The sequence below is a fragment of the Oenanthe melanoleuca genome, chromosome 10 (assembly GCF_029582105.1).
Source record: "Oenanthe melanoleuca isolate GR-GAL-2019-014 chromosome 10, OMel1.0, whole genome shotgun sequence".
Lineage (NCBI taxonomy): Eukaryota > Metazoa > Chordata > Aves > Passeriformes > Muscicapidae > Oenanthe > Oenanthe melanoleuca.
Genome location: NC_079344.1, coordinates 10,203,495 through 10,227,185, shown reverse-complemented (window position 1 = coordinate 10,227,185; position 23,691 = coordinate 10,203,495). Strand labels below are relative to the sequence as shown.

The window sequence follows — 23,691 nt, the reverse complement described above, 5'->3', positions numbered from 1 at the left end:
TCCTGTGCTGGCAAAGAGGAATCCATCCCCCTCATCCTGTGACCCATCAGAACTGTCCCCTTACGATTCTGTCTCTCTGCCATCCTGGGTCAATCCTGCACTGCTGGCACACCAGCTGAAGCTCCTTCTCGACCACTTCCTGCCCCTTGGGCTGCAGCCTCCAGAGCCACAGCGGAAACCGCAGCAAGAGCTCGTTTGGCACCACGGTCTGTGTCCAGGAGAGCTGGCTCAGCCGCTCAGTCACTCCTCTCCCATGGCTCCTCCTCCCTTCAAAAGGAAATAAAAACAAGCTCCAAGGCAGCCATGTGTCCCCAGTGAAAGCCATCTGTCAGAGCCATCGCCAGGGTCTCACCGGGCTGCTGCCTGGCCAGGGCGTCCAGCCCCGCCATGGAGAAGCGCACGTAGCCAGTCCCAGGGGCAGCACGCACCCAAAGGGACACGAGGCTGCAGCAGGGGATGCCACGGGATGGCCAGGCAGCTGTGTCCTCCCCAGGCGCTCTGCCTGGGGCTGTGCTACCTCCTCTCTCAGCAGCGACAACAACTTCCAGGCAAGGAGCCAGCTGATAGCTCTGACATCCACAGATGTCTCCATGCAGCTCCCATGCACACTGTTTGGAGTGGTGAAGAGCTCCCTAGAAGAAGCAAGAGTGGGCTGATGGCAAGGGTATTGCCCCCATCTCCCCTACCTGCTTCACAAATTTCCTCCAAGGGATATTTGCTAGTGCTTAGTTGTGTGACCCTTGTAAAGACTCCCTAGTGTTTTTCCCTCCCTGCCAGGAGGTTTATGCTAACATGTTTTTACAGCATGCATTCAGTTAGTTATACTCCATGTGTCCTCTGCAATCACCCCTCCTTCTCAGTGGGATCTCCCATCACACCAACTACTTTGTCCAGCTTCCAACAGAGCCTTTATTAGAGCATGAATCCATTTGCCTTCTGCCATCAAGTCCCTCTCCAGGCATTTTCACCTCCTTGTCCTGCCCCACAGATCAGTTAATAGTAGATCCCAGCTATTCTGCATTTATCCAGTGTTCTTGGAGAGTTAAGCAGCTGCAGCTCCAGTGCTGAGTCCTTCTACATCCCCAGCTGGCAGTGGGTTGCTGCTAAAAGTCCCAGCACTAAAACCAGTGACTCTTGCTGCAGACATCCAGAGTTGACACAGAGTGAATACATGTAGGTTCAACAGCACCTCAGCTCCTAACAGAGCTTTGCAGCCTGCCACAGAATTCTCTTTGGTCCATGTTCTGGGCTAGGTTTCTTTATACCTATTTAAGATGTCCCCCAGGGACCTATGGGTGCAGCCCCAGCACCTCCTTCAGCACATGTGGTGGGACCAGGGCAGTTATTAGGGGCTGGTGTGGTAATATGTGTCCAATTTAGGAAGCTGTCTTCCAGTCCTTGCTAACCCACCGCAGGACCGAGGTAGAAAACAGCAGGGAGGTCACCTGCATCATGAACTGGTGTGGCTCATTTCTGTGAGCAGGGCTGGCTTCTTTACACTGTGCTGTACACACCACTCACCTGAAAGACCCCCCCAGAACCTCCCCATGGCCCAGAGGGAGGTGCAGTCCCTTTAGCTGTGAATGGGGCTCATTTGCAGTCTTCCTCCTCTGTTGTCTGCCTGCGTCTTCTCACTTTTGGTAGGTAGTTTTCTGCAAGACCTGAGAACCTAAGAACATGTCTACCTGTGCTTCCTCCTGCTCCAGCTACGCCTGCACACTGCCCCAGCTGCTGCAGGCAGGGCGAGCAGCTGTGCCAGCTGTGGGGACAGTGACCCAGCCGCAGGCCGGGCGGCAGGGCTGTGTTTTGCAGAGCACGTGCAGCCCCACGCAGGAGGCACGTTTGCTCCTGCTGCCTGTGGTTCCTGGCAGCCTTTCCAGGGAGCAGCTCTCTGCTCACAGAGCTGCTTGTTCGGGAGCGTGTCGTGTTTTTGCCTGGGCCTGCAGCTGCCTGTCAGCTGCTGTACGAACACAGCCCTGTCTCCCCTGCCCCCCCGGCCTCTTCTCACTCCTCAGCCCTGCTCTTTGCGGTGCTCAGGATTAGCCACACCTCAGCTGGGTAAACAGGAGCTGATCCTGCCCCATCAGCCGGGGGCTTTGCAGCCTCAGCTGCCGCAAGCAAGAAGTGCTCCTTTATTTTTCTCCCAAGTAAATCTCCCTTTCATCATTCAGCAGATCTGAAGCCCTTAATTGGACACAGCAGTGGATGTGATCCTCTGCATTGGTTTAATCTTCTATTTTCGTTCTTTATCCTTTTGTTTTCTTTCTTTACCCTTCTATTCTCTGCTTTAGTTCCATTCACCTTCCTTATCTTCTAATCTGTTCCTCATTTTCTCACTCCTTTTACCCACTTTTTGCTTTTACGCCCATCTGAGAAAAGCCACCCTTCCTTTCTGTATGTCACCTTCTCGATGCTAAATAATAAACTATTCTGGTATGAAAAAAAAGCCCTGGAGGTTGTTTGTAACTCCAGCCAGCACCTTAGTCTTCATCTGAGCTCAGAGGCAGCATTTCCTGCAAATTTTTACCTGGCTCTGAGGGATGCTGAGCAGGGAGGAGGAGGACACCCATTCCCTGCAGCACAGCACCCTCTAGCCTCCGCCGGGGCGGTAGCTCTTTCCTGAGCTGGAAGGAAGGAAGGACCTTCATCATCATCATCATCACTCAGCCACGCATCCTCCCATCCTGCCACACTCCCCACATGTCCAGGCCTGCTCCCTGAGTGTCCAACCCTGCCTAACTCCAACAAAATCCTTCTGCAGCATTACTGCCAAATCCCAGGATGGATTTCATGGGAACTCTGGAGGTCAGGATCTTAAAGCTGGTCTGCTCTGAGGAGACGTGTGGCAAATCAGACGTCATTTCCCAAAAGTTGAGACATCAGTTTTGCAAGGTGAAGGCTGCAATGAGCCAAGGTGGACTCAGCGTGGAGGTGGGGACATTACACAGCGTCATCAGCACTGTTTATTTCCTCCAGCCCATGCAATACTTCAGCTCAGAGGGGGTACAAAGGGAAGTGCTGCTTCTGCAAAGCCAGGTGAGGTCAGCCAGAAGAATGGACTGCAGCAGCTCTGCAGTTGCTTTGTTTTCTCAAGACACTGATCTGCAGCCTTCCAGGTGCCTATGCATGTAAAAGGGTGGTCACCCTCAGCTCACCCCTGGCCATGGTGGCAGACCTTCACTACTTGGCTGTGATTGCCAGTGCATCTCCAGGAAATCATCAAGCAGATGGAGATGCTCTGGATTAGCCTTTCATCCCAGCCATCCCACTGCTCTTTGCAGCTTCCTGCTCCCCTACCCACCCATGCTCCCATGCTCCACCAAACCATGCTCCATGGACCCCAGCAGCCTCACCCACAACCTTCTTCCCTGTACCAGCATCAAGTCTGTTTCCTCTCACCCCTGCTTTCTTCTACACCTCCAGGAAACAGAGCTCTGGCTCTCTGCTCCCAAACACCATCACTCATTCTCCCAAATCACAACTGTAACAATTTCTTTTGTACTCACCATCATCCAAACACTGTTGTGTTCTCCCTCCCTTCCTCCCAGATCTATCCTAATTCCCACTATTTTGGCACAAAATCAATCTTCCGCCTCCACTCAATTTATTTCCATGAATATTGCTCTCTAGGAAAAGGTCCTTCCCCATTCCTCAGGCAATACTAAAATTTGGATTTTTACAAGGGGCTGCTAATCCCATTCTTCAGTTCACTGAGCATTTCAGTTTGCAGGATTGTAACCCTGCATTATCCTCAGGCACCTCTACTTCTATGGAAACTTTTCCACAGCAAGCATTTCACATGCAGCTACTGAAAAAAAACAAAAACAAAAAACCATAAAACTGTGGCCTTAGCAGACTCCCTTGCCAGCTTTCTGAGGCGGGACAATCACAGTCTTTCCAGACTCCAACCTCAGGAACACACTGTAGTGGCAAATGTCAGACAGACCACTTGGGATTGAACAGAAGACCAGTGGTTTCCCTTATTCAGTATGACATCTTGGAAAGTCTCCAGGAGAAGCTCATGCATCCTTGTGGCTCTAGTATATCCATTTGTCTGAATCCACCCTGCTTTCCCTCAGAGATGCCTCCTCTCCCTGCTCTCACTGCCTACCAGGCACTTGCTGCTCTGATGCCACCTGCCCTGCACAGAACCCCTCTGCTTCTGCAGGTGGCTTTAGGGACAGATGCCACATCAAAGCACTGCCTGGCTCCTGCAGCTGTACCTTAAGTTACCAAAATGTGTGAAAAGGGCAGAAACAGCTCTAACTGAACAAGAGGTGGCATTAGAGGTGGCTGCAGGGAACAGGTCTGCTCAGCCTATCAGCTTTTGGTGCAGAAGGTATCCTGAAGGTAGGAATTTCATCTCACCAGACTCCCTGGAAAATCCAGTAGTGCTGTGGCACAGATTCCTTTCAGAGAGACACAAATGCATCCTCCTCCCAGACCACTGAGTCTGTTTGTGGAGCCAGGCAGGGTTCAAGTGCTATGGAGCAACCAAAAGCAGGACCAGCAACACTGCTGATGCCAGGGAATGGTTTTCATAACCTCTTCCTCTGGCCAGCAGCTGTGGCTGGATGTGGGATAAAAGCAGTGAGCTGGCTGCTGGGAAACTGTGGACGGAAGCAGCAGAACACAGCCTGGTAAAGTGCTCAGCTCAGTGGCATTCCTCTTTTGGCCTAAAGAATTCGGGAATGCAATAGCCAATCTGCTCTGAAATGATCAGTGAAGCTGTCTGTATAATCAGTCTGAACCCTCTCGGGTTTGGGAGTAAAACAAAAAAAGTGAGTCAGAAAGTCTCTAGCAACAGCTTTCAGCCATTAGAGACCAGAGCCTGTGGTATAGAGGGGACAAAAAGGTGGACAGCAGTACCCAGAAGGGCTGAGGTCAGTCACTTCAGTTCTATAATTAGGAAATAAATAGCATGCTAAATAAACCCAGAGTAGAAGCTTTTGAGGAGCATGACAGAGCTGGCAAGGAGCAGCTGAATGTGATGGAAAAATACTGATCAGGTGGGCCACGTGCCACCTCCCCAACTGGTTTGTATGATGCAGCCATTCTCCCATCCCTGGCACTTGCCTCTGTACTTTGCCAGCCCCTCAGGACATAGGCTGGTCTATTTAGAGCTCTGCAAAGTGCCCATTACTCTTTTAGACACCATTTTCAGAAATATGTAAGAGTCCAAAGAGCACCGTGTCTCCAGATCCAACAGGCTCTGTAACAGCACGGCTCTGCAGCCCATGAGCCAAAGTCTCACTGGCACTGCAGGGAAGGCAGAACAGGAGAAGAGGAAAAAGCTTTGCCTTTATTTCCATCTGCAAAGCTTTTTTGTGCTCACATGTCGCTGACAGGCACTTTGCTTATTTTCAGCTGGCAATCAAACCCTGCCTAAGAGGTGTTTTCCTTTCTGCTGCTGCTACACACTGCCATAGATGAACACCCTGATGTTTCCTCTGGCAGAAAGGTTTCCTCAGAGGTGCAAAGTCCGCTGGAGTCCTCTAGCGCACAGCACGTTTGCTGAGCAGGAGAAAAGCTGGGCCAGGGGAAATGAAGCAGAAAAAGAGTTCAGAATTGTAGCAGCAACAGCCAAAAGAGAGAGGGATTTGAAGAACAAAAGGTGATTGTCACCATGGTGTTGCACAGGGGCGTCTTGGGTTGGTTGAGCATCACGTGGAATTCTCTCTGCCTGGTACCTTTCCAATTGATGTACTTTAAAAGGTGGAATTTTCGTAAGTCTTTTTTTGGCCTCTCTGTAGAGAAGTAATTGCCTGCCCAAAGAACAAGACAAAGCTGCGTTCTTCCTATGCTTGCAGTTTCCAGCCTTTTGTCCTCTTTTGCAGTAGCCACACTGCTCAGAGAGGGATCCTTCTGTCTCTGAAGCATTAGGGTGTTCCTGGACACTCCCATCTCACCTCTCAGCAATAAAAGTAGGCAGAAATATCTGCCGGGCTGAAGCAGCTAAATCCCTTCCTAGAAGGCTGGAAATGAAGCCCAGCTCTTTCCAGCACTCTTCCTTTGGGGCTGGCTCAGGCTCCTGCTCGGATGGCATTTTCTGAGTATGACCTGTTTTCTGTGAGTGGCACAGCCTTGCTCCTGCCTCCAGACCAGAGCACTCCACCCATGACATAGGCACACACGGCTGCTCCAGCACCAACCTGCAGAGCCTACCAGCACATCGGCCAGAGCACCACTCAGAGGGAGGGCACCTTCCTTCACAACCCACCAGCTCACCAGCTGTTTTAACAGCCCAAAGTTGGATTTGTGTTCCCAAAAGGTGCTTGCTTCCTCCCAGACATCCCTGCTCCCACGCTACAAGGTGCAGCTGGAACCTCTCAGCACTGCCCAAAGTAAAACACCACTGACTTGCTCTGGTTCTTCCCTCCCTTTCTGGAGACACAGCACCTTTTCCATCACTTCTCTCCTTGCAATAAACACAGCTCAGAATTTTGGCTCCCACTACCACAGCCGCCTGTAAACTTAGGCTGCCACCTCTTCAGTGTTCACCTCTCCTCAGCAAGAAGTGAGCAACAAGTTTGGTTTGCTTTGTTTTATGACAGTTCCATAACAAAGCTCTCTTCTAATAGCTGAGCTTCTCTCAGGTCAGAGAAATCTCCAACAGTCTCAAGGACTTAAAATAAAAGCCCTGCCTGGAGGCTCAGCTCCGGCTTGAGATGTGTTTTCCTGCCCGGATCTGTTTTTTCCTGCCTGGATGAGATGGTGAAAGAGCTAAGGTACACCTGGAATCAATTGGACTGCAATTTTCTGTAATCAAACTCCAACACATTCCTCAAATACTCAGTTGAGTCTGATACCGGATGTTTATCTGCTGAGCCTATCTGTTAACTAGATCACAAGCATAACTCGGCTGCCTTGAGACACCAAACCTCAGCCCAGCTGAGCCACTGACAAATTTAGCAACCATAAACCCTGGGTATTTTCACAAGGTTAATTAAAAGATAAGGAATACAACTCTGTTTGACTGAGAGGTGTGGGATCACACCTGTAGTAAGTATGGAGGAGAGGAGGATGCTGTTTGTTCTGCCACCTTTATTCCAGAATCTCCCTCTCTGCCCTTACCCAGAGCTCCCTCCTTCTCTGTGACTCAGGCTACAGCAGTTACTCATCTCTCCACGTACACAGCGCCCTGGAAAATGTGACTTGCTCCTTGAGAGCTTTCTCCACGTAGGAAGCTCCAACACCCAGTAAACAGAGGAAGCAAAATATGTAAAATGAGAGGAAGGATTTTTCCATTCAGTTATATAAAGCAACCATTAACACAGCTCAGAATGGTTGATGTTACAGCAATGTAACACACGGCTCTTTTGGAAGAATACAAAAAAAATGTAAGTTTATAAACATTGAACTGTGGACGGGTTTTTATCTTATCATTTATTTTCCTCCCTGCCTTTCAGGAGCCGGGTCCATCTACCTCTGCGTGGAGTTCGCTGTCCCCGTCACACGCCCCACTTGGTGGGACAACGCTGAGCACTCTGAGGGACCGGGGAAGTCCCTTCACTGCTGCTGGCACAGCCAAGGGTGGCGCCAGTGTTTGCCACAGAGCTGGCCTGCGGGCCCACGATAAACAAACCCAGGGGCTGAGGGCCCACCCACCATTTTTAACGCTGGTGACACTGTTTCTAAAAGACGCAGTATTATGTAACCAGCATCTAGCACCGGGCACACCACACGGCTTATCGGGCAGCCTGCAGGGATTTTTGGCCCTCAAGACCACCGAGCTCCATGTCACTGAGAAGCAACCGCGTCCTTCAGCTGGAGCCGCTCCCCACGCCACGGGCGGTGACTCTGGCAGCAGGAAGCGGCGTGCGGCGCACTGAAAAGGCGGCGGAGGCTGAGACAGAGACTGCCGCCACCCCTCACAGCCGCCGTGCCCGCAGGCCCCGCTCTGTCATGGCCGCGGCACCGCCGTCCCCGCCGCCGCCGACAGCCCCGCCCCCAGCCGCCGCCAATCACCGTCCTCCGCCTGACTGACAGGGGCCCGAGCCATTGGAACCGCGGTGTCCCGCCCCCCACTCCTCCTCCAGCCAATGGCACCCGTGCATCAGTGATGGAGCACCCGTGCCTAGCTCGTTTTCTGACCAATGGGCGCGCGGGCCTGGGCGGAAGCGGCGCGGCGGTGGCCAATGGGAGGGCGAAGGCGGCCGGTAAAGGGCAGCGGGCGGCGGGGCCGTGGCAGACGGGCGGGAGCGGCGGCGGGAGCTGTCGGGGCTTCGCGCCCGGCCGGGGCTGCAGGTGAGGTGGGGCCGCCCGGGAGCCCCTCCCCGCAGGGCTCGGGGAGCGGCCGGGCCTTCTTCCCGTGCCTCTCGGCGGGCTGCCCCGCGGCGGCTCTGTCCCTGCCCAGCGCCGTCCTGCCGTGCGCTGTCTGTGTTTGTTGCTCGGGGGAAGATGGGGATGTCCCTCGGTGGGGCTGTGGCGGGCAGTGTCCGGTCCCCTCGCGGCTCTCCCGTTCTCTCCTGGAAGCTCTGGGGGGTGGCGGTGCGGTGGCAGTTCCAGCTCGGCTCCCTGGGGCTGCGGGGCTGTGCAGGGCAGGAGCCGGGGTGGGAGCAGCGCATCCCCGTGCCCGCAGGGAGCGAAGGCCGAGCTGGGCTGCGGGCGGGAGCTGAGAATGGTGTTTGCGTGAATGGGAGCCGGGGGATTGTGCCCCTGTCAGGTCACACTGCCCCCGCTAAACGAGGCTCTTCCCTGCTGCTCACGCTCTAGGGTCCTGACCCTGCTACGTGCATGTTGTGTAGCTGCAGACTTCCTCCTGCTGCCTGCTGTGTACCTGCTTGTTACCTGTGCGATGGGACTCTGCTCCATCCTGCGCCTTCAGGTGTATCTTGTGACTCAACTGCAGCACAGGATGTACCGGTGTACCTATCACAGTGGATGAGTTAAAGCTGCTGAGATATCTCACCTGATGCTAACTTGTTTGCAGAGGTGTGTCAGGACCGGCTTTATTCATGCAGTTATGGCTGGAGGAATTGCATTCTGGACTTGCATTCTCGTGTGGGTTCCCTGAGAGAATTCATAGTGGCTTCCTCTTATTATTGATGAACAATTGTCACTGGTCTGGCAAGTACTAAAGATTCCTGTCAGCCTCTTAGATTGCTTTTTGGCTTTCACAGCACTGGTGCATCCTTCTGTAACAAATGTTCCTGACATATTAGTCAGCTAAGTGGTACAGTGTGTTCATCTTACATGCCTTATTTATCAATTATCATGCTAGCCATGTTCATAATATTGCTTAGGTTGATATATTCTAGTCTCTGCTGATATGGTGTCCATAGAACACTCAGTTCAGTTGTTTGCATTTTTGGTATCTCATTTTCCTTGATAATGTGTATTTCCTGTGCAGGGAGTGCTGTTATTGACAAGTAGTCTTGGATTGCTATCTTGTCTTTCATTTGTTACATTCTCTCTGAGGTGCTTGCTTAGTTCTCATATCACAGGAGAAGTTTCAATAGCTTCTCTGCCTCTTTTTAGATCAATAGCCGTGCAGACATTCTTCTTATTCTAAACATCACTTATTTTGGTCTCAAAGTGAAGAGTTCTTCCAGTCTCCTGTCTTATTCATAAAAATAATTGCTTTTGCATGGGAAGTCCTCTGTGTTACTGAGTGAATTAGCTGCACAAAAGGTGAGGCAGACCTAAGATTGTGTGGAAAAGATGTGGAGGTTGTGGATAAAACCTTCTATCTTGCAGAACTGTCTCTGAAGAAGTTAAACTTTAAAATTGGCTTGTTCTACTCTTCTTGTAAAAGCTGTATTTCTCTATTCAGGGAGTGAATAGTGGCTTAAATTCTTAGTGTTTTATAAAGCTACTTTATTAAACTTGTCACGTGAAAACTCAGAGATTAACACATTGAAAGAATTGTTCTGGGATGTAGCACTGGGAAGGAAATATGGCAAAATAACACCCTTTGACCTTGACACAGGCATGTGAAGGCTTCTTCTCAGTCTACTAAGTTCCAGCTATATTCCGGATGGGATTTGGTATAGGGTAGCAAATGGTTGCTTTAGAGCAGTGAAATGCCTGGTACTACTGGATTTACATTGTTCTGTTACCTTTCTTTTCCGTATCTCTTGCCTCTTCATCCAGACTTTCACACTGCCAGCTCTGGCAGTACCAGAACTTGGGTTAAGCTAAGCAAGAACAGGATATTTCTCTGGTAGGAGTGTAAGTGCTGAGTTCTTGGGTGCTTGTAATTCCTACTGAAAGGTGCAAAGACTATCCTGAAACTGGTCACTTGGACTTGTCAGCAAAAGCCTAAGCAATCATAATTCATTAGTACTTTGGATTCTTCATCTACACTTCTGAGTTTCTCTGGGAGAGTGTGTTTTATGATGTTACAACTCTGAATTGCCGTTCTTAATGTACTATAGATCAATTCCTCTTCTGTACAAGTATTTGCCCTTCTTCTGCCTATATATTTTGCAAAGTTTAAGTTTATGTGCAATTAAACATCTGATCAAACTCAGCTAATTTAATTTCAGTGTGCAAGGGCACACTGTCCTTCTTGTGGAGAAGCAAAGTCCCACTTGCCCAGCATATCTGGGTGGCACTGATGGCACCCTGTGGGGCAGCTGTCTTAGCCTTTTCTGGCTCTAGGAAGGCTTCTACACCCAAGGACTTATCTTTCCTTCAGCTCTCTCTGTTTACTTAATAATAAAGATTGTCTCTGACTGCCAGCTTTACTCTGCCATTATCAGGCAGCAGTAATTGAAAATGCTTTGCAAAGCAGTTCAATACAAACCAGGTGCTTGAAACGTCATTGTGCCTGAGCTCTTAGAGGTAATGACAGTGGAAGGCAGTGCCAGACTTGGCAGAGAACAGATTTTTATCTGTATCTCTAGACTGACCAAGTGCAGTTACCTATTACTCTCTCTGCTGTTGAGAAATGCTTTCATTTCCCCTTATCATGGGTTCAGTCTGGCTAAAATAAATGGCCTTGACAACTTCCTCTGCTAATATGGGCTGTGAGTACTGCAAACACCAAAACTTTTTTGAAGTGTCTCATGTCTTATTTGCAAGTAACTGAGCTATAGCCCTTTTCAGAGCATCGGGTGCTCAAAAAGTATAGGATGTGCAGGCTCCTCATAGGAAGGGACAAGTGACTGACTGATACTGAGAGACTCACTGTTGAATGGCTTGTCCTGCTTCTAAACTTACTTCAAAGCATCCTCAAAGATGCTTTTGTATAGAGCTGCAGGTTCCAAAAAGCTTGTGCAGAGAGGGTTCAAGCCTGGCTCTCCCTTATCTGGAACACCCAGTTCTGTGAAGTGTTGGTTGAGCATATGTGAATATGAAGGGTTGTACTAAGTGAAATGAGTACATGCACAGTCATTTACAGTGGACCTCCTTGTAAGAGGTAAGGACAAAATGTCCTAGAACACGAGCCTGTAGTACCCCAGCCTGCCACTCTGATTCAGCAGGAGAGAGGGCAATGTAGCTCTTAGCACGTGGAATTGCTGGTGACTGCTGCAGTGCTCCAAAACCTCTCTTAGCTGCAGTCTGGGAGAAGCTGAGTATTCAGCCATGGTGGTAGCTCTGTGTGTTGGTCAGCTCCTGACTCTTTGTGTGTAGCTCTTCTGTCCTGAAACATTTTGCTTCATTTTCAATGTATTTGTGTGAATTACGTTACTCCTCTAGTGTGATCCTTCTATCTGTCATGGACAGGCTGTGAGAGAATGACTCTGCAAATCTTCTGCTCCCCTGTGGAGAGGAGCTGCTGTCAGGGGAACAAAGTAAGCAAGGGTTTTAAAGACCTCAGTGAAACAGCACCTCAGCTTTTCATCATGTTCAATATGGGTGTTTTCAGACTGCTTCAACTGGTCTGTTCTCAAATAAAATTCTCTTACCTGTGTTGTGATTTGTTATTGGTGGGCTTTCCCTGCTATGTGTGGAGTACATTCCCACTTACTCAGCCCTCTAGCTGAGCAAACAGCTGTGATGTGCTTGGACTTTGAGCTGTTCCTCCAGTATGTTCAGCTGAGCTCGGTGGCAGTGTGGGAATGAAGGGGTTGGAGCCAGAGGATAAATGAGTCTTTAACAATTTGATGCTTCAAAATATAATGAAGGAATAGAGCAGGCTTCCTTGAGGAGGGTTAGTCCATAATGCAGTTTTTATTAGCTCACTTAGTTCTCTGTGGCTTGATTCCAACAGCATTCCCTCAACTACTGAGCATGGTTTGTTGGGTTCTCTACAGTCTATTCCATTTCTTCCCTTGAGCTTAATGCTGCTCCCTGGCACAGTTATATGGTAGGCAAGGGACACCTGTTAATGCTCTAAGACTGTGGAAAGGTATTGCCCAACATTTCTCTCTGTACCTAAGTTATCTTGACCTCTTCTACAAGGACCTGAAGCTTTGCCCTGTAGTTACATAAGGTAGTGGTTAGGGAGACAGTCCCAAGTCTCTGCATCTTATCTTAAAGGAAAGGCTCATGTTATTTGAGCAAACATAATTAATTGGCTTCTGTGAAGTCAGTCTGATCCTGTCTTGGTTTAATTATGTTCATGAGGTGTGTGCAATAAAAACTAATGCAGAGGTTTTCAATCCATTTGACAGAAACAGGAACTAGGATAAGGTGACGTAACAAGGACTCTACATAGCAACCTTAGGTAATGTATAAAAGCTGCCTGTCCTGAAGTAGAAGTGTTTCTGATCAGTTAAAATGATATTGTGGAGAAACAAAGGCAGTTCCTCTAGTTAGAAGGAAGTGAAAATCAAGGCTCATTTGACTGTAAATTAACCTTCTTGGAGAAGTGAGAGTGCTGGAAAGCCTTTAGCCCTCTTGGCTATAAATGTATTCTTGGGTGCATTTCTAGGCAGCCTGCCTTGGGATGTACACCCAGCCCTCTGAGATGCTTGATTTCTGCTCTGAAGGTGTAGAACTGCTCAAGGGCAAGGTAAAAAGTTTGAGGTACTTGTCTTTCTGACTGTGTTGATGGTTCCTTGTGCTATGAACTTTGTCCCTGTAACCTCACAGTACCTCTAAATTTAGTATGAGCCAAGTATTGTAACTGATGAAAAGGTCAAGTTCCAGTGAAGGCACCAGCCAAGAATTTTTTTTGGAATGGGGTGTAAACAATACTTACTGGTTTCTGTACTTGCCAACCAGCCAAATCCTGGCCTGGGTATGGCCCTGGCACAGGGAAGGGTTTGCACTGAGGACTTCAACTGTCCAAATAGTGTCCTTTTAAGCGTCCTAGTGATGGGGCATGTCAGTGTGCCCTCTTTATTTGGAGATAAAATCTGTCACATGTTGGACAACAAACCTGAGGTGGGCTTTGCCAAACTCCTGAGTACTGACTGCACTTTATCTCTCATGGCCACATCTAACCCTGAACTTAAGTGCCTTAAGTGCTCAGCTAATTCTTAATTGCACCCTCTGTGCTTTGAGGTCTGAGACTTAGCTGGCTCTTTTAAATGGCCAGAAGTACTCAGTGATGCATCAATATCTCAGCATTTGTTCCTGATGTGCTCTCTGAGCCACACTGAAGGTAATGGGAGGTTTGCACTGCTTGGGCTGGGTAGATGCCAGTCTCAAGATAAGTGGTGTTATGACTTGGTTTTTGTGCTTAAGCTGATGAGGCATAGTGTTGGTGTGGCCCTAGAATACTTAAGTCTGTGTCATTTTCAGGGAACAAAGCAGTTTAGACTTAACACTTTGCTGGGAAAACAAAGACTTTTTTTTTTTTTTTTAATACAAATGCTGGATAAAAGACAGGGTAAGGTACTGTGCAATAAAGCTTGAGGCTTTCTTCATGAGTCTCTTACAGAGGTTCTGTATTTGTGTAGCTTGTCCTCCAGTGCTTAGTCTGGCAGCCTTTCCCATCAGGACACATGCTTCAGAGCCTTTCTCAAGTGTATTCATCTTCATCTGGATGGTCTCTAAACATCATCCCCTGCATTTAAACCACTGAAAGCTCAGCAGTGTGACACTTGTGTACTTCCCGAGTGACTTTTGAGTTATACACTGGCATAAAGTTTGTCTTTATTTAAAAAAAATAAAAATGCAGTGCTCTGACTTTTTACCCTTCCCTTAATAAAGTTCCTTTCCCCATAATGTGGTTCTAAATCTCTTACCTGGTAGCAACAAGCCTGTATCTTCTAGTTTTGCAGTGTTTCTTTCAGAAAAGTCATTAGCATTGGCTGTTATTAAAGTTGATTAATTTCCTGGGAACATTCTGTAAAGAATTAACTTCAGCCTTCCTCCTTAAAAAGGTGGGGGAGAAACCCCACCTTATTTCTGATCCCTGTCTGCCTAGGCACGGTTCTTTAAGGTAGGGTTTGTTTGCTTTCCTTTGTCTGTTATACCTGCTTTTCAGAGTTTTATTCCCAACCAGACACTAAAATACAGGAAACCAGTCTGAGAAGTTTGATATGTTAGTTAACAAAGTCTACCTGCTTAAATCTGTCAGAAATGGCCTCTGACTGGAGAATAGAATATCTCGTTAGTGGAGCCCCTTTCAAAGAGGCCTTTGCTCTTTGTACTCCATATAGCTGCATCTTTCCATTATCCCAAAGCATTTCTAATGCTTCAGTGAAATAAATGAGTCTGCCAGGCTTTCAGTGGCTTGTTAAAAGGCCTGAGTGGGGAGGATCCTGTGGGAACAGCTTCCTTTAATATTTTTGTTATTTTAGTGTTGGCTTTCCAGTATAAAGAGTCAGACTGTGCTTCCATGGGTGGAGGAGCTGTACAGGTTTGGTAGCCACCAAATCCTGTGTGTGCCCTGTTGAGTCACAGTGACTCCTGTCCCTGGAAGTTTCCTCTCCACAATAAACCTGGAACTGCAATGTGTACAGGTCTTGGATTTCTTCATAGTTGTGAGTTCACTTACTGTACAAGTAAGTATTCTCATGATGGCTTTCCCAGAAATCCAGTGTTTTTTGAAAGGCTACACAAAGAGTTTGCTGTAGCTCTACTGGCTTTTGTTGTCCTTGTGTCTGTTTCTGTCTAGAAAGGGCGAGTCTTGGGATATTTTTCTTGTTATACTTGTACAGATGAAGTGCACTATGTTAACAGTAATGCTGAAGTGTTTCCTGTAACATGATTTTCAGCTTTTTGTGATGAAAGGGCAAATGAAAAGACCACAAATCCAGCACTTGCTTTCCAGTGATTGATTTTAAAGTTATCCCTCTGTTAAAATTGGGACTTAAAAACATTGCTTGAGAGGGCTGTGCATCTTTGGGGCTGTCATGCCTGTAAGTGTTTTTAAAAAAGAAAAAATTGTGCAATTGAGGTGCCTCAAAATAACGTCCTTGAGGCCAGGAGCTTCTGTGGATTCTTCAATGTGAATCTCAAATGCTTTGATGGATAGAAAGGCTTGATTGCTTCCCAGAAGTGAATCTGGTGTTTTGTATTTGGAAAAAGTCAAATGTTTGTCTATTTAGATTAATGCTGACCCAGTTAGAGGAGATTCTAGATTAAAATTTGTCTGGCTCAACCCTGCAGTTATCTATTTTTTTTAAGCAGACAAATTTGAGTCAATGCAAAAAGGGTTTAACAAAACAGAAGCAAGGTGACCTCATCCCAGCTGGTTAAAGAGGGAGACATTTGTCCTATGTGATTAGAGGCAAAGCTCAAATCCATTTTAGTAAGCTAAACCCTTGAAATTTTAGAGCTGAGTGCCTTGACTCAGCCCTTGCAAATCTGCCCTGGCTGAGACAGGTCTGTTTAGGCCTTCAGAAATACCAGACTTTAGAGGAAGTGCCTCAAGTGACACAGCTGAATCCACAGGGCATGGAGTCTTCATGGACTAGATCAACTACTTAAATAATCACTGCAGAAAGTTGTGCAATTGAAGCAGTGCCAGCTTTGTGTTATATCTACAGGCTGATCTGAGCTTTTGGGTAAAGACTTTGACAAATATGTGAACCTCTCGAACATGTTTGAGGTGTGTAAGTTCTGTGAATGTTACTGTCTAAAATGGAAAATAGTTGTTCATAAGTGTCAAAGCATAATTCTGCCTACCAACAGCTGATTTTTTTGGAAGTAATGGCAAGCTGGTATGTTGTTTTAAGGGAGTGACAAGCTAACATGAGAGATAAAAGTATCAGAAAAGATGTATGTGTTTGTAATCTGAAGATTATATGGGAAAGAACATTCTCAGGGAGATAGGGTTTACTTGGTTCAATTATACTGAGTCACTCATACAAAATCCTAATGACTAATTGTGCTCAGTTTTATTTTTAAAAATTCACTTAAGGTGAATGCTGTAAACAGCAAACTAGCTTAAAATCCAAGTGTCAGTATGGTTGCAGGTATTAGTGTATCTTAATTTTCTGAGTAAAACAATGATAGGAATATCTCAACAGAACTTCTGGAAATTTGTTCTGAGAGAGATTTAGATTTATTTGGGCACCTGATTGTCCTTGAGTTCAGGCACCTGATCTGCTCTTCAGCCAGTTGTACCTTCCCTGGTGAAGCCATTGCTGCAGTTTGCCTGGTGTCTCCTACAGAACTGATGGGTGGCATTGGTGAAAGCTTAGCAAGTAGAGATGTGAGCGAACATTCTGCAGCTAAACATTGTAATTGAACTCTTCTCATGATGCCCATGTAATCTGAGTAGAAGAATAGAGGGCTTTTTGTGGCCCATCCTCTTCCTTCTACTGTGAAGCTCAGAACTGGAAAACAAAAGCTGAGGAGTTGTCCAAGATTAAATGTCTCTGCTTCCCTCAGTCTTTTCTGCTCTGCAGATGGTTGTGGTGGCAGAAACTTGCAGCTTTCCAGCATAGTGTATTAATAGGCAATGTCACATGTGTTTTCTTCCAAGGGGTTTTGGTGTAGCTGCACTGAGAACAGAAAGTACTTGTGGCTCTTTACTCCTGCTCTAGAGGAGAGTAAGGCTTTGGTATGGTCTGTCTTGATAGTGTGCTTTCCATTTGGAAGCAGCTGCTGTGGTAGAGAGCAGACAGTTCTGGAGCTTTTCCTGGAAGCTCTGAGTCCCCATCGATTTGTTGTGCCTGTGGGAAGGCAGTTCTAATAGCAAGTATTGCTTACACTTCTCTGGTCACAGACTGGAAGCTTTCTCTTTTATTGGCATCATCAAGTTCTTGTAACAAGCCTTCTTGCATGTGCATTAGTACTAATTAGGTGGCTGTGTCTGAGCCTCCTCCTGTGGCTCCCGAGATGTTGAAGTGTGATATGTTGTAACATCTCAAAAAGCAAGTGTGGGAACAAGCAGAGACTGTTTACAAGCTTCCATCTGTAGGAGTGAGCTGCCTTGCTAAGCCTGGGTAAAAGTAGCAGGAAGCTTCTTTCAGACTGGCTTCACACTTCAGTAACATTGTAGATATTGCAAAGCTGAGAAGGGTATCCTGCTAATCCTGTCCTTTAAATAGGAAGAGATTTTGGTAGGTTTTCTGAGCACAGTGTCTGTCTTGCAGAGATGAAGTCTCTCTGCTCGTGAAGTTGCATTTACACACTGCAGATGAGTTAATGTGCTGTAGGCAAGTGATCTCTTCTGGAATCTGTCCACTGGCAGCAGATTTCTGATGCAGATGGATCAGAGTTGGTTATGACTGACAAATAGCTTGCCATGTCAGTAATAAACAGTTTGCTTTCCCCCTTCACAGGGTAGCTCAGGCAGCACGTGGATCAGCAACAAGTCTGCTGAGGACTGGCAATTTCTTCTAGCTTGAAGAAAATTGAAACTGGTAAGACTTGGCTTGTCACTTAGCTTACTTGGGTTACCCATGTGACTTAGACCCAGGGAAAAACCTGTCCCTTCAATAAATGCAGACAGCTATTTGAACTATATGTTTGAAATAAGCTGGATCAGTTTAAGAATTTGATATGGATATGTTTTTTATACTTCTTTGCTTCTGTTCCTTTATTCTGAAGCCCTTGAAAAAGTAGATATTAATCTAGTCCTTCAGCTGCAGAACTGCAGTGAATAAAAAATGCTGAAAATGCCAGTACACAAAGTAACCATCTGAAGTGCAGGCAGTATTTGGCACCAGTGTTCTCATGGAACTGCAAGACTCATGCTGAGGAACTAACACAACAGTTCTTTCAGGTGCTCTTTTTCAAGTCTGGCTTGTGCACATGTGAAGGAACACATCCAAAGCTGCCAAGGTGCCTTTTTAGCCTGGTTTTTCACCCATCTTCTGTTTGACCTGGGTAGTCTTGGCCAAGATCCTGTATGTAGTGACTGGCTGTGGACCAGGGGCTGACACCTGAGACACTGGTGCAGTTCTAGGGCAGCACTGATTAGCCATAAATCTCCTTCACAGCTAACCATGCAGTTTTTCTTCTGTTGGTCAGGGTATTTAGAACAATACCAACTAAATTTTCTTCCAACTTGGAAGTTGCTAGTCTGAGTTGGTATGCTCCATTTCCTGACAGTGACTGACAAATTTAGTTGGTTAGCACAATTGTATATTTAACACAACAGTTGATATTCATATCAAACACTTTATTTCTAAAAGCTTTAATGTTTGTTATCTCCAGGCTGAAAATGAGTGCAATATTGGAAACCTCTGAGCTGCCAGCAGTGTTTGATGGGGTGAAGCTAGCTGCAGTTGCTGCTGTTCTGTACGTTATTGTTCGCTGCTTGAATTTGAAAAGCCCGACTGCCCCTCCTGAACTCATTTACCAGGACTCTGCTTTGGCTCGCTTTCTACTCAAATCCTGCCCACTTCTGACCAAAGAGTAAGTAGTATATTTTTTCCCATGTTGACCTGTATTACAGGAAGAAGAGCTGCACTTACCCATTCTTCCTGATGTGTTTCATAGGCTTGGGTTCAAGTGAATGTCAGGGTATACTCTTACTAAAATATATCTTTTCTAAGTTAAACATTTCTTTATTGTCTCAGGTACCTGAATTTATGACCAAGCCTTGTTGTGTGGAGTTTTCCATAGATGCATAGCAAAAGTCATCACTGTCCATACTTAAAGAAGCTGTATGCTGGTATTATGCTATTCTAGCACCAATAGCCCACTGTCTGTGGAAATGAGGGATGGATGGATGTAATCAGCACTAGTTCATGTTCTTGTACTCCTTTTTATTAGGGAAGGAATCTGTTGGGGCTCACAGGAGGGAAACATTTTCCTGATGTGTCAGTGCCCTTATAATGAACACAGGGTTGGCTATTAGTTTTAAAGTGCCTGCTCTTATCTGAAGTACTTCAAGTTGATTGAAAACTAATGAAATTTATTACTGGTAGAGCACATCCTAACTAGTTTAATAAAGTAATGACACACAGGCCAGCTCTAAGCCTGTTGAATACACTTTCAAATTGACCTTGTGTCAGCTGTATATTTGAGCAGGCTGATCCCTGATCTTCCATTCCAAGACCCCCAGAATCAGTGCAGCTGCCCTTAGCTTCACCAAGAACATTCTCCAATAATAGCAAGCATTTAGTACAATTTCATGAGGCTTTGGAGGGACAAGGACTTTGATTACAGTATTTCTCTTCTGCAATCACTTCGAAAACTTGCAAGTCCTATTTAGAAGCTCTAAGTACATCAATTATATAGTAAGTGCTGAGTGCAGCTGTATGAACTTTCCTTTTGGATTTCAAAAGTCAAGCTGACTTAAGGATAGTCATTTTAGGGGAGATGAGAGGCTTTTAGCAGTGCTGTGTTAGGTGCCTTGATTACATAAGGTATAAGATGGGGTCTGTAAACTTTTAGAGGAAACAAAGCATTACCTGTTGAAATTGGAACCCAGAGAGGGTTCTGTGATGCAATCCAGGTCTGTGGTAACATAAATGTGTTTGGATTCTTGATTGTCTACTGCCTTAACTGCAAAGCAATTCCTTTCCTGAAAAATACATTGAGGAGGTTTGAGTTACTTGGTACTTCAGATACTTGCCATCCCAGTGTTGCACTCCTGTATGACATGTCCCTAGCCATTGGAGGAGTAAGCATGAAGTTGTGCTGATTATCAGCCTTGAAGGCATATTTGTATCAGGCTGGTCTTTGGACTGTGAGCTAATTTGGAGTCCATTTTCTTGCTATTTCAGCTCTATTCTCACAGCACAGCCTCCTAGCACTGCTGTATTAGGGCCATGTCTCTGACTTTCAATTGGAGAACAAAGCATTCCCAGAAGAGTGAAAATGCAAAACATATCTATCAGTATTTAGACATCTGTTGTGTATTAATTGCAGGAGTGATGAGCTGCTTGCAGACCCCTGATGTTGTGCTAATAGTGTGCAAGTTTGGGTTGTTTGCATGCTCTGGATCAGCTGAGCTCAAGCTTGCCATCTTCTCTGAGAGCTGTAGCAGTCATCTCCAGTACCTGGTTTTTGGGCAAAATATTGTCTGAGAGACTTCCATGACAAAAGGAAGAAAACTGAACTGAAACAAACCAGAACAAAATGTGTCAATAAGTAGCTGTTCAGTCCTCTCACCTCCATATCTCTGTTAAGGAAGGCAGGACTGTTGGGTCTATAATTGCTGTTGAGAAATTGAAAGGGTTTACAGGAAAGACAGCTCTAAGATGTATATGTGATTATTTCTTTTTACTATTCTAGTGATGCTATCACAGACTTTTCTTCAATATAGTAATTTTTTAAAAAAATCAAAGAAATTCTGTCTTTAGGCATGAAAGTCACCTGGAGACTAAAGGGGAACAAATGTATTTAAATTCCTGCAATTATGCATGAAACAGTTTGTAGGATAATTAGGAAAAAGCTATGTGAAAACAGCTTGTGCCATACTCCACGAAAAATCTTGCAAGGCTTTGATTACTCGCTAATTATTCAGAGTGTTAGGAAAGCTGATTAAGCCACTCTTTTCAGATTCTACCATGAAAGCAAAATAAGTAGCCCAGCAATCCCTTCTGTTATATTAGTACTGGGTTTGTTGTCAGATCTGTTTTAAGAACAATTCTTCTGTGCAGAGGAATATTCATAGCTGTGAACTGGCTTTCAGACCTGGTTTGTTCAGCTCCTCCTTAAGGGAGGAAGGGGTACAGGCACTGCTGTGAAAAACAGGCTGTGGGGAGAAAATAACTTTGCCTGTTTCTGTTATATGTATGAGTGCTCAAAAATTCTCAGAGTAAACACTTTTTGACTTGATTTTCCCTTTATGGCACAATCCTCACCTCTGGTTTAATTCAGTGCATTGTAGCTGTGGTGTCATTCAGTGAGCCAAATGATGGTGGATGAATAATTTAAGAACTTTGAATTGTAAAACTGCCTGAGATGGCTGTGTGCCAGGTAATTTTTTCTTGTAGATCTAGTACTGTTTTTTACAGTTTTGTGAACTGCCAGAAACTTTGTCCATATCTACCAAACACTGGGAAGCAAGAAAATCTGTCTTCCTAGAGTTCTCTTACCCCTTTTTCATTCTTCTGATCCTGTCCGGCTCATGTACTTTGGCTTTTATTGAGTGGAGCAGCATAATCAGACCCTTTTCCATTCAAATTGCTGCTTCTTGTGTGGAAGCTCTTGCAATTCAGCACAGCTGTTGGTGCCCTTGAGCATTTGGGCCTAACTGCTGTCCTTTTCTTGTCTTTCAGAAGGGCACAGAAAGTCCTTCATCTGCTCTTAATCCTGTAGAAATGCAGCGCTGGCTTTTTGATTCACGAGGGTAAATTTGGCCAGTGCTTGCTGTACAAGGCTAGGCATTTTTGGCTGTTTATTCTAACAAAGTGTGTGTATCTTTATTTCTGTAGAGATGTGCACGTGTCATCTGTATCGAAAATAATTATCCTTGCTGTCTGCACACTTTTTATCATCTGTAAAGGCAAGCTCCTCAAAGACTGAGGCAAATGACTGTCAAGCCTGTTAGTAAACACTGTCAAAGATCCAACCTAGATCCTTCTTATCCTTTGTTTGCACACCAACCTATGCTGGGTGAGCAGGCTGCCTGGTAACAGAAGACTCTTTTACACTGTCACTGCTTTCCTCTTAGATGCAAGGAGATGAGTAGTCAGAAAAGCTGTCTTCAAGCTTTTCAGTGTTCTTTTCTTCCTCCTAATAGCAAGCAGTGTTTGATCCCTGTCAACTCCTTGGTGTTTTACTCTGGGAGGAACACTTCCAGTAGAATAATAAACTAGAAGAACAGTGTTACCCCTGAAGCTTTGGCAGGTGAACATGCTGTGAGAGGTAGAGGAGAATGGCAGCTCCCTGTTGGTAAGTTGAAGCATTGACCTTACAGAGAAGCAGCCTCGGGGGTCTGAGTTTTTGCTGGTTGCTGTGGCATTGGCAGCAGCCTTGTGTTCTCCAGCTCTTATCAGCAAGGAAGATTCTAAGTGCTGTAAATCCTCATGCCTTGTTTTGACTAAAATACTTCTTGTAGTCATTGGTGGGGGAGGAGGGGTGTGATGGGCACTTTACTAAATAAAAGCTTCTTAAGTGGGGAGGGAGGTGGTTTAGCCAAGGAGGTCAGTCTGTACTTTTAAATAGTTCTGACTTCATACAGGTACTGTGGGCAGCAAACAAACACTTCTGCTCCATTTGTTTCTTTTTTGAGACTCGGAGAATGTGGAAGCTCCGTAACTTGCTTAAGTTTTTTGTTGCAATTTCTTTGTGTCCTCATCACATTGAACAGTCTAGCTGAGCTGATGCAGAAAAAGCTGCTTTCTACCTCTTTGGGGTCAAGGGTTGAACCCTGCAGACTTTTACATGAGCTTCCTTCATTGGAATTCAATTTGCATTCCCTAGTATCAAATAAGGGTCAAACAAAGTTTGATTTTATAAAGCATTCTTTAAATATCTCCAAACTGCTCTGTAAAGGGGAAAAATAATCTCTTACCTGTTATAATGCAGGCAAAGGTTCTTAGAATGTCCTGTTATTGACAAGTTATAGGGTCTGTTTTCTCACCATCAGTATCCAGTGTGCTATAGTACATAAAGGCCAGGTAAGAGTTAATGTTTCAAGTGTTGATCTCCTCAGATGAAATGAAGCAATGCTCCAGAAATAAGCCTGTTGCTGAACTTCCATTCCACTTCACATCTTTGAGGACCTGAATGCTGATGCCTGCTAATAAAAATAGCACGGTTTTTATGTGCTTTGTGTGAGCTGCTTATACAGCTGCTGCTTTCCTAAATTCCTGCATACTGGATTATGTATGTGCTCTAAAATGATAATCTACTGCCTGAGAGCCACTAAACTTAATCTACAATCACATGCTGGAACTGTTGTAAATATTAAAATATTAGGATAAATTTTTGGGAAAACCTAAGGATTGTCTTGTTCTCAAGCACTTGTGTGCAGCCACCTATCAAGATGTGAGGCTGTGCTGCACAGCTGGAAGGCATGTTTGCAGCTCAAACACTACCATTGGTGAGCAGATTTCTGTAACTGGCTGTGAATTCCCTTAGCCACTTAAGAGTGGTGAACTGGGTACTTGTTGGGCCATGTAAGTCACCTTCCATAACAAGTAAGTATCATCCCCAGGCCTGTTCTCCTGTCTGCCCTTTGTTGCAGAGTCCTGTTACTGGAAGTTACAAGGCTGATTACTGGAAGACATAACTGCTTCAAATATTTATCTTTATTCAGAGTGCCTGCTTTCCATTGCAACTGATAAAATCCAAACAGGGAAATTAATCAGTTAAAAGTCTTTGGGTCTGGAGAAAGCTCAGAAGCCATTTTTGGTTCACAGAAATAAAAATCTCCGTTTTTGGTACAACACAACTTTTCCTTTGGATTTTTTTAAATCAGTACATACTTGTCTGGGTTGTTGTGTTATGCTGTCCTTGTGTGGAGGCCTTGGCAAGAGCCCCTCCTGGCTCACT

At 45.8% G+C, this 23,691-nt stretch overlaps 1 protein-coding gene across 2 annotated transcripts in view; it reads left to right on the top strand.

Annotated features, from left to right (window-relative positions):
* Nucleotides 1-8,175: 8,175 nt before the first annotated feature.
* The window catches only part of ABHD2 (abhydrolase domain containing 2, acylglycerol lipase), a 38,224-nt gene continuing 22,708 nt past the window's right edge, over nucleotides 8,176-23,691 (top strand). Inside the window, exons 1-3 of one of the 2 annotated variants that reach the window (XM_056499748.1) lie at nucleotides 8,176-8,247; nucleotides 17,577-17,657; nucleotides 18,454-18,654. In XM_056499748.1, the coding sequence (XP_056355723.1) occupies nucleotides 18,461-18,654 (194 nt within the window). In that variant the 5' untranslated portion in view covers nucleotides 8,176-8,247; nucleotides 17,577-17,657; nucleotides 18,454-18,460. Of the gene's footprint in view, nucleotides 8,248-8,827; nucleotides 8,935-17,576; nucleotides 17,658-18,453; nucleotides 18,655-23,691 lie in introns of those variants that run through there. The other variant, XM_056499749.1, reaches the window with a different exon arrangement.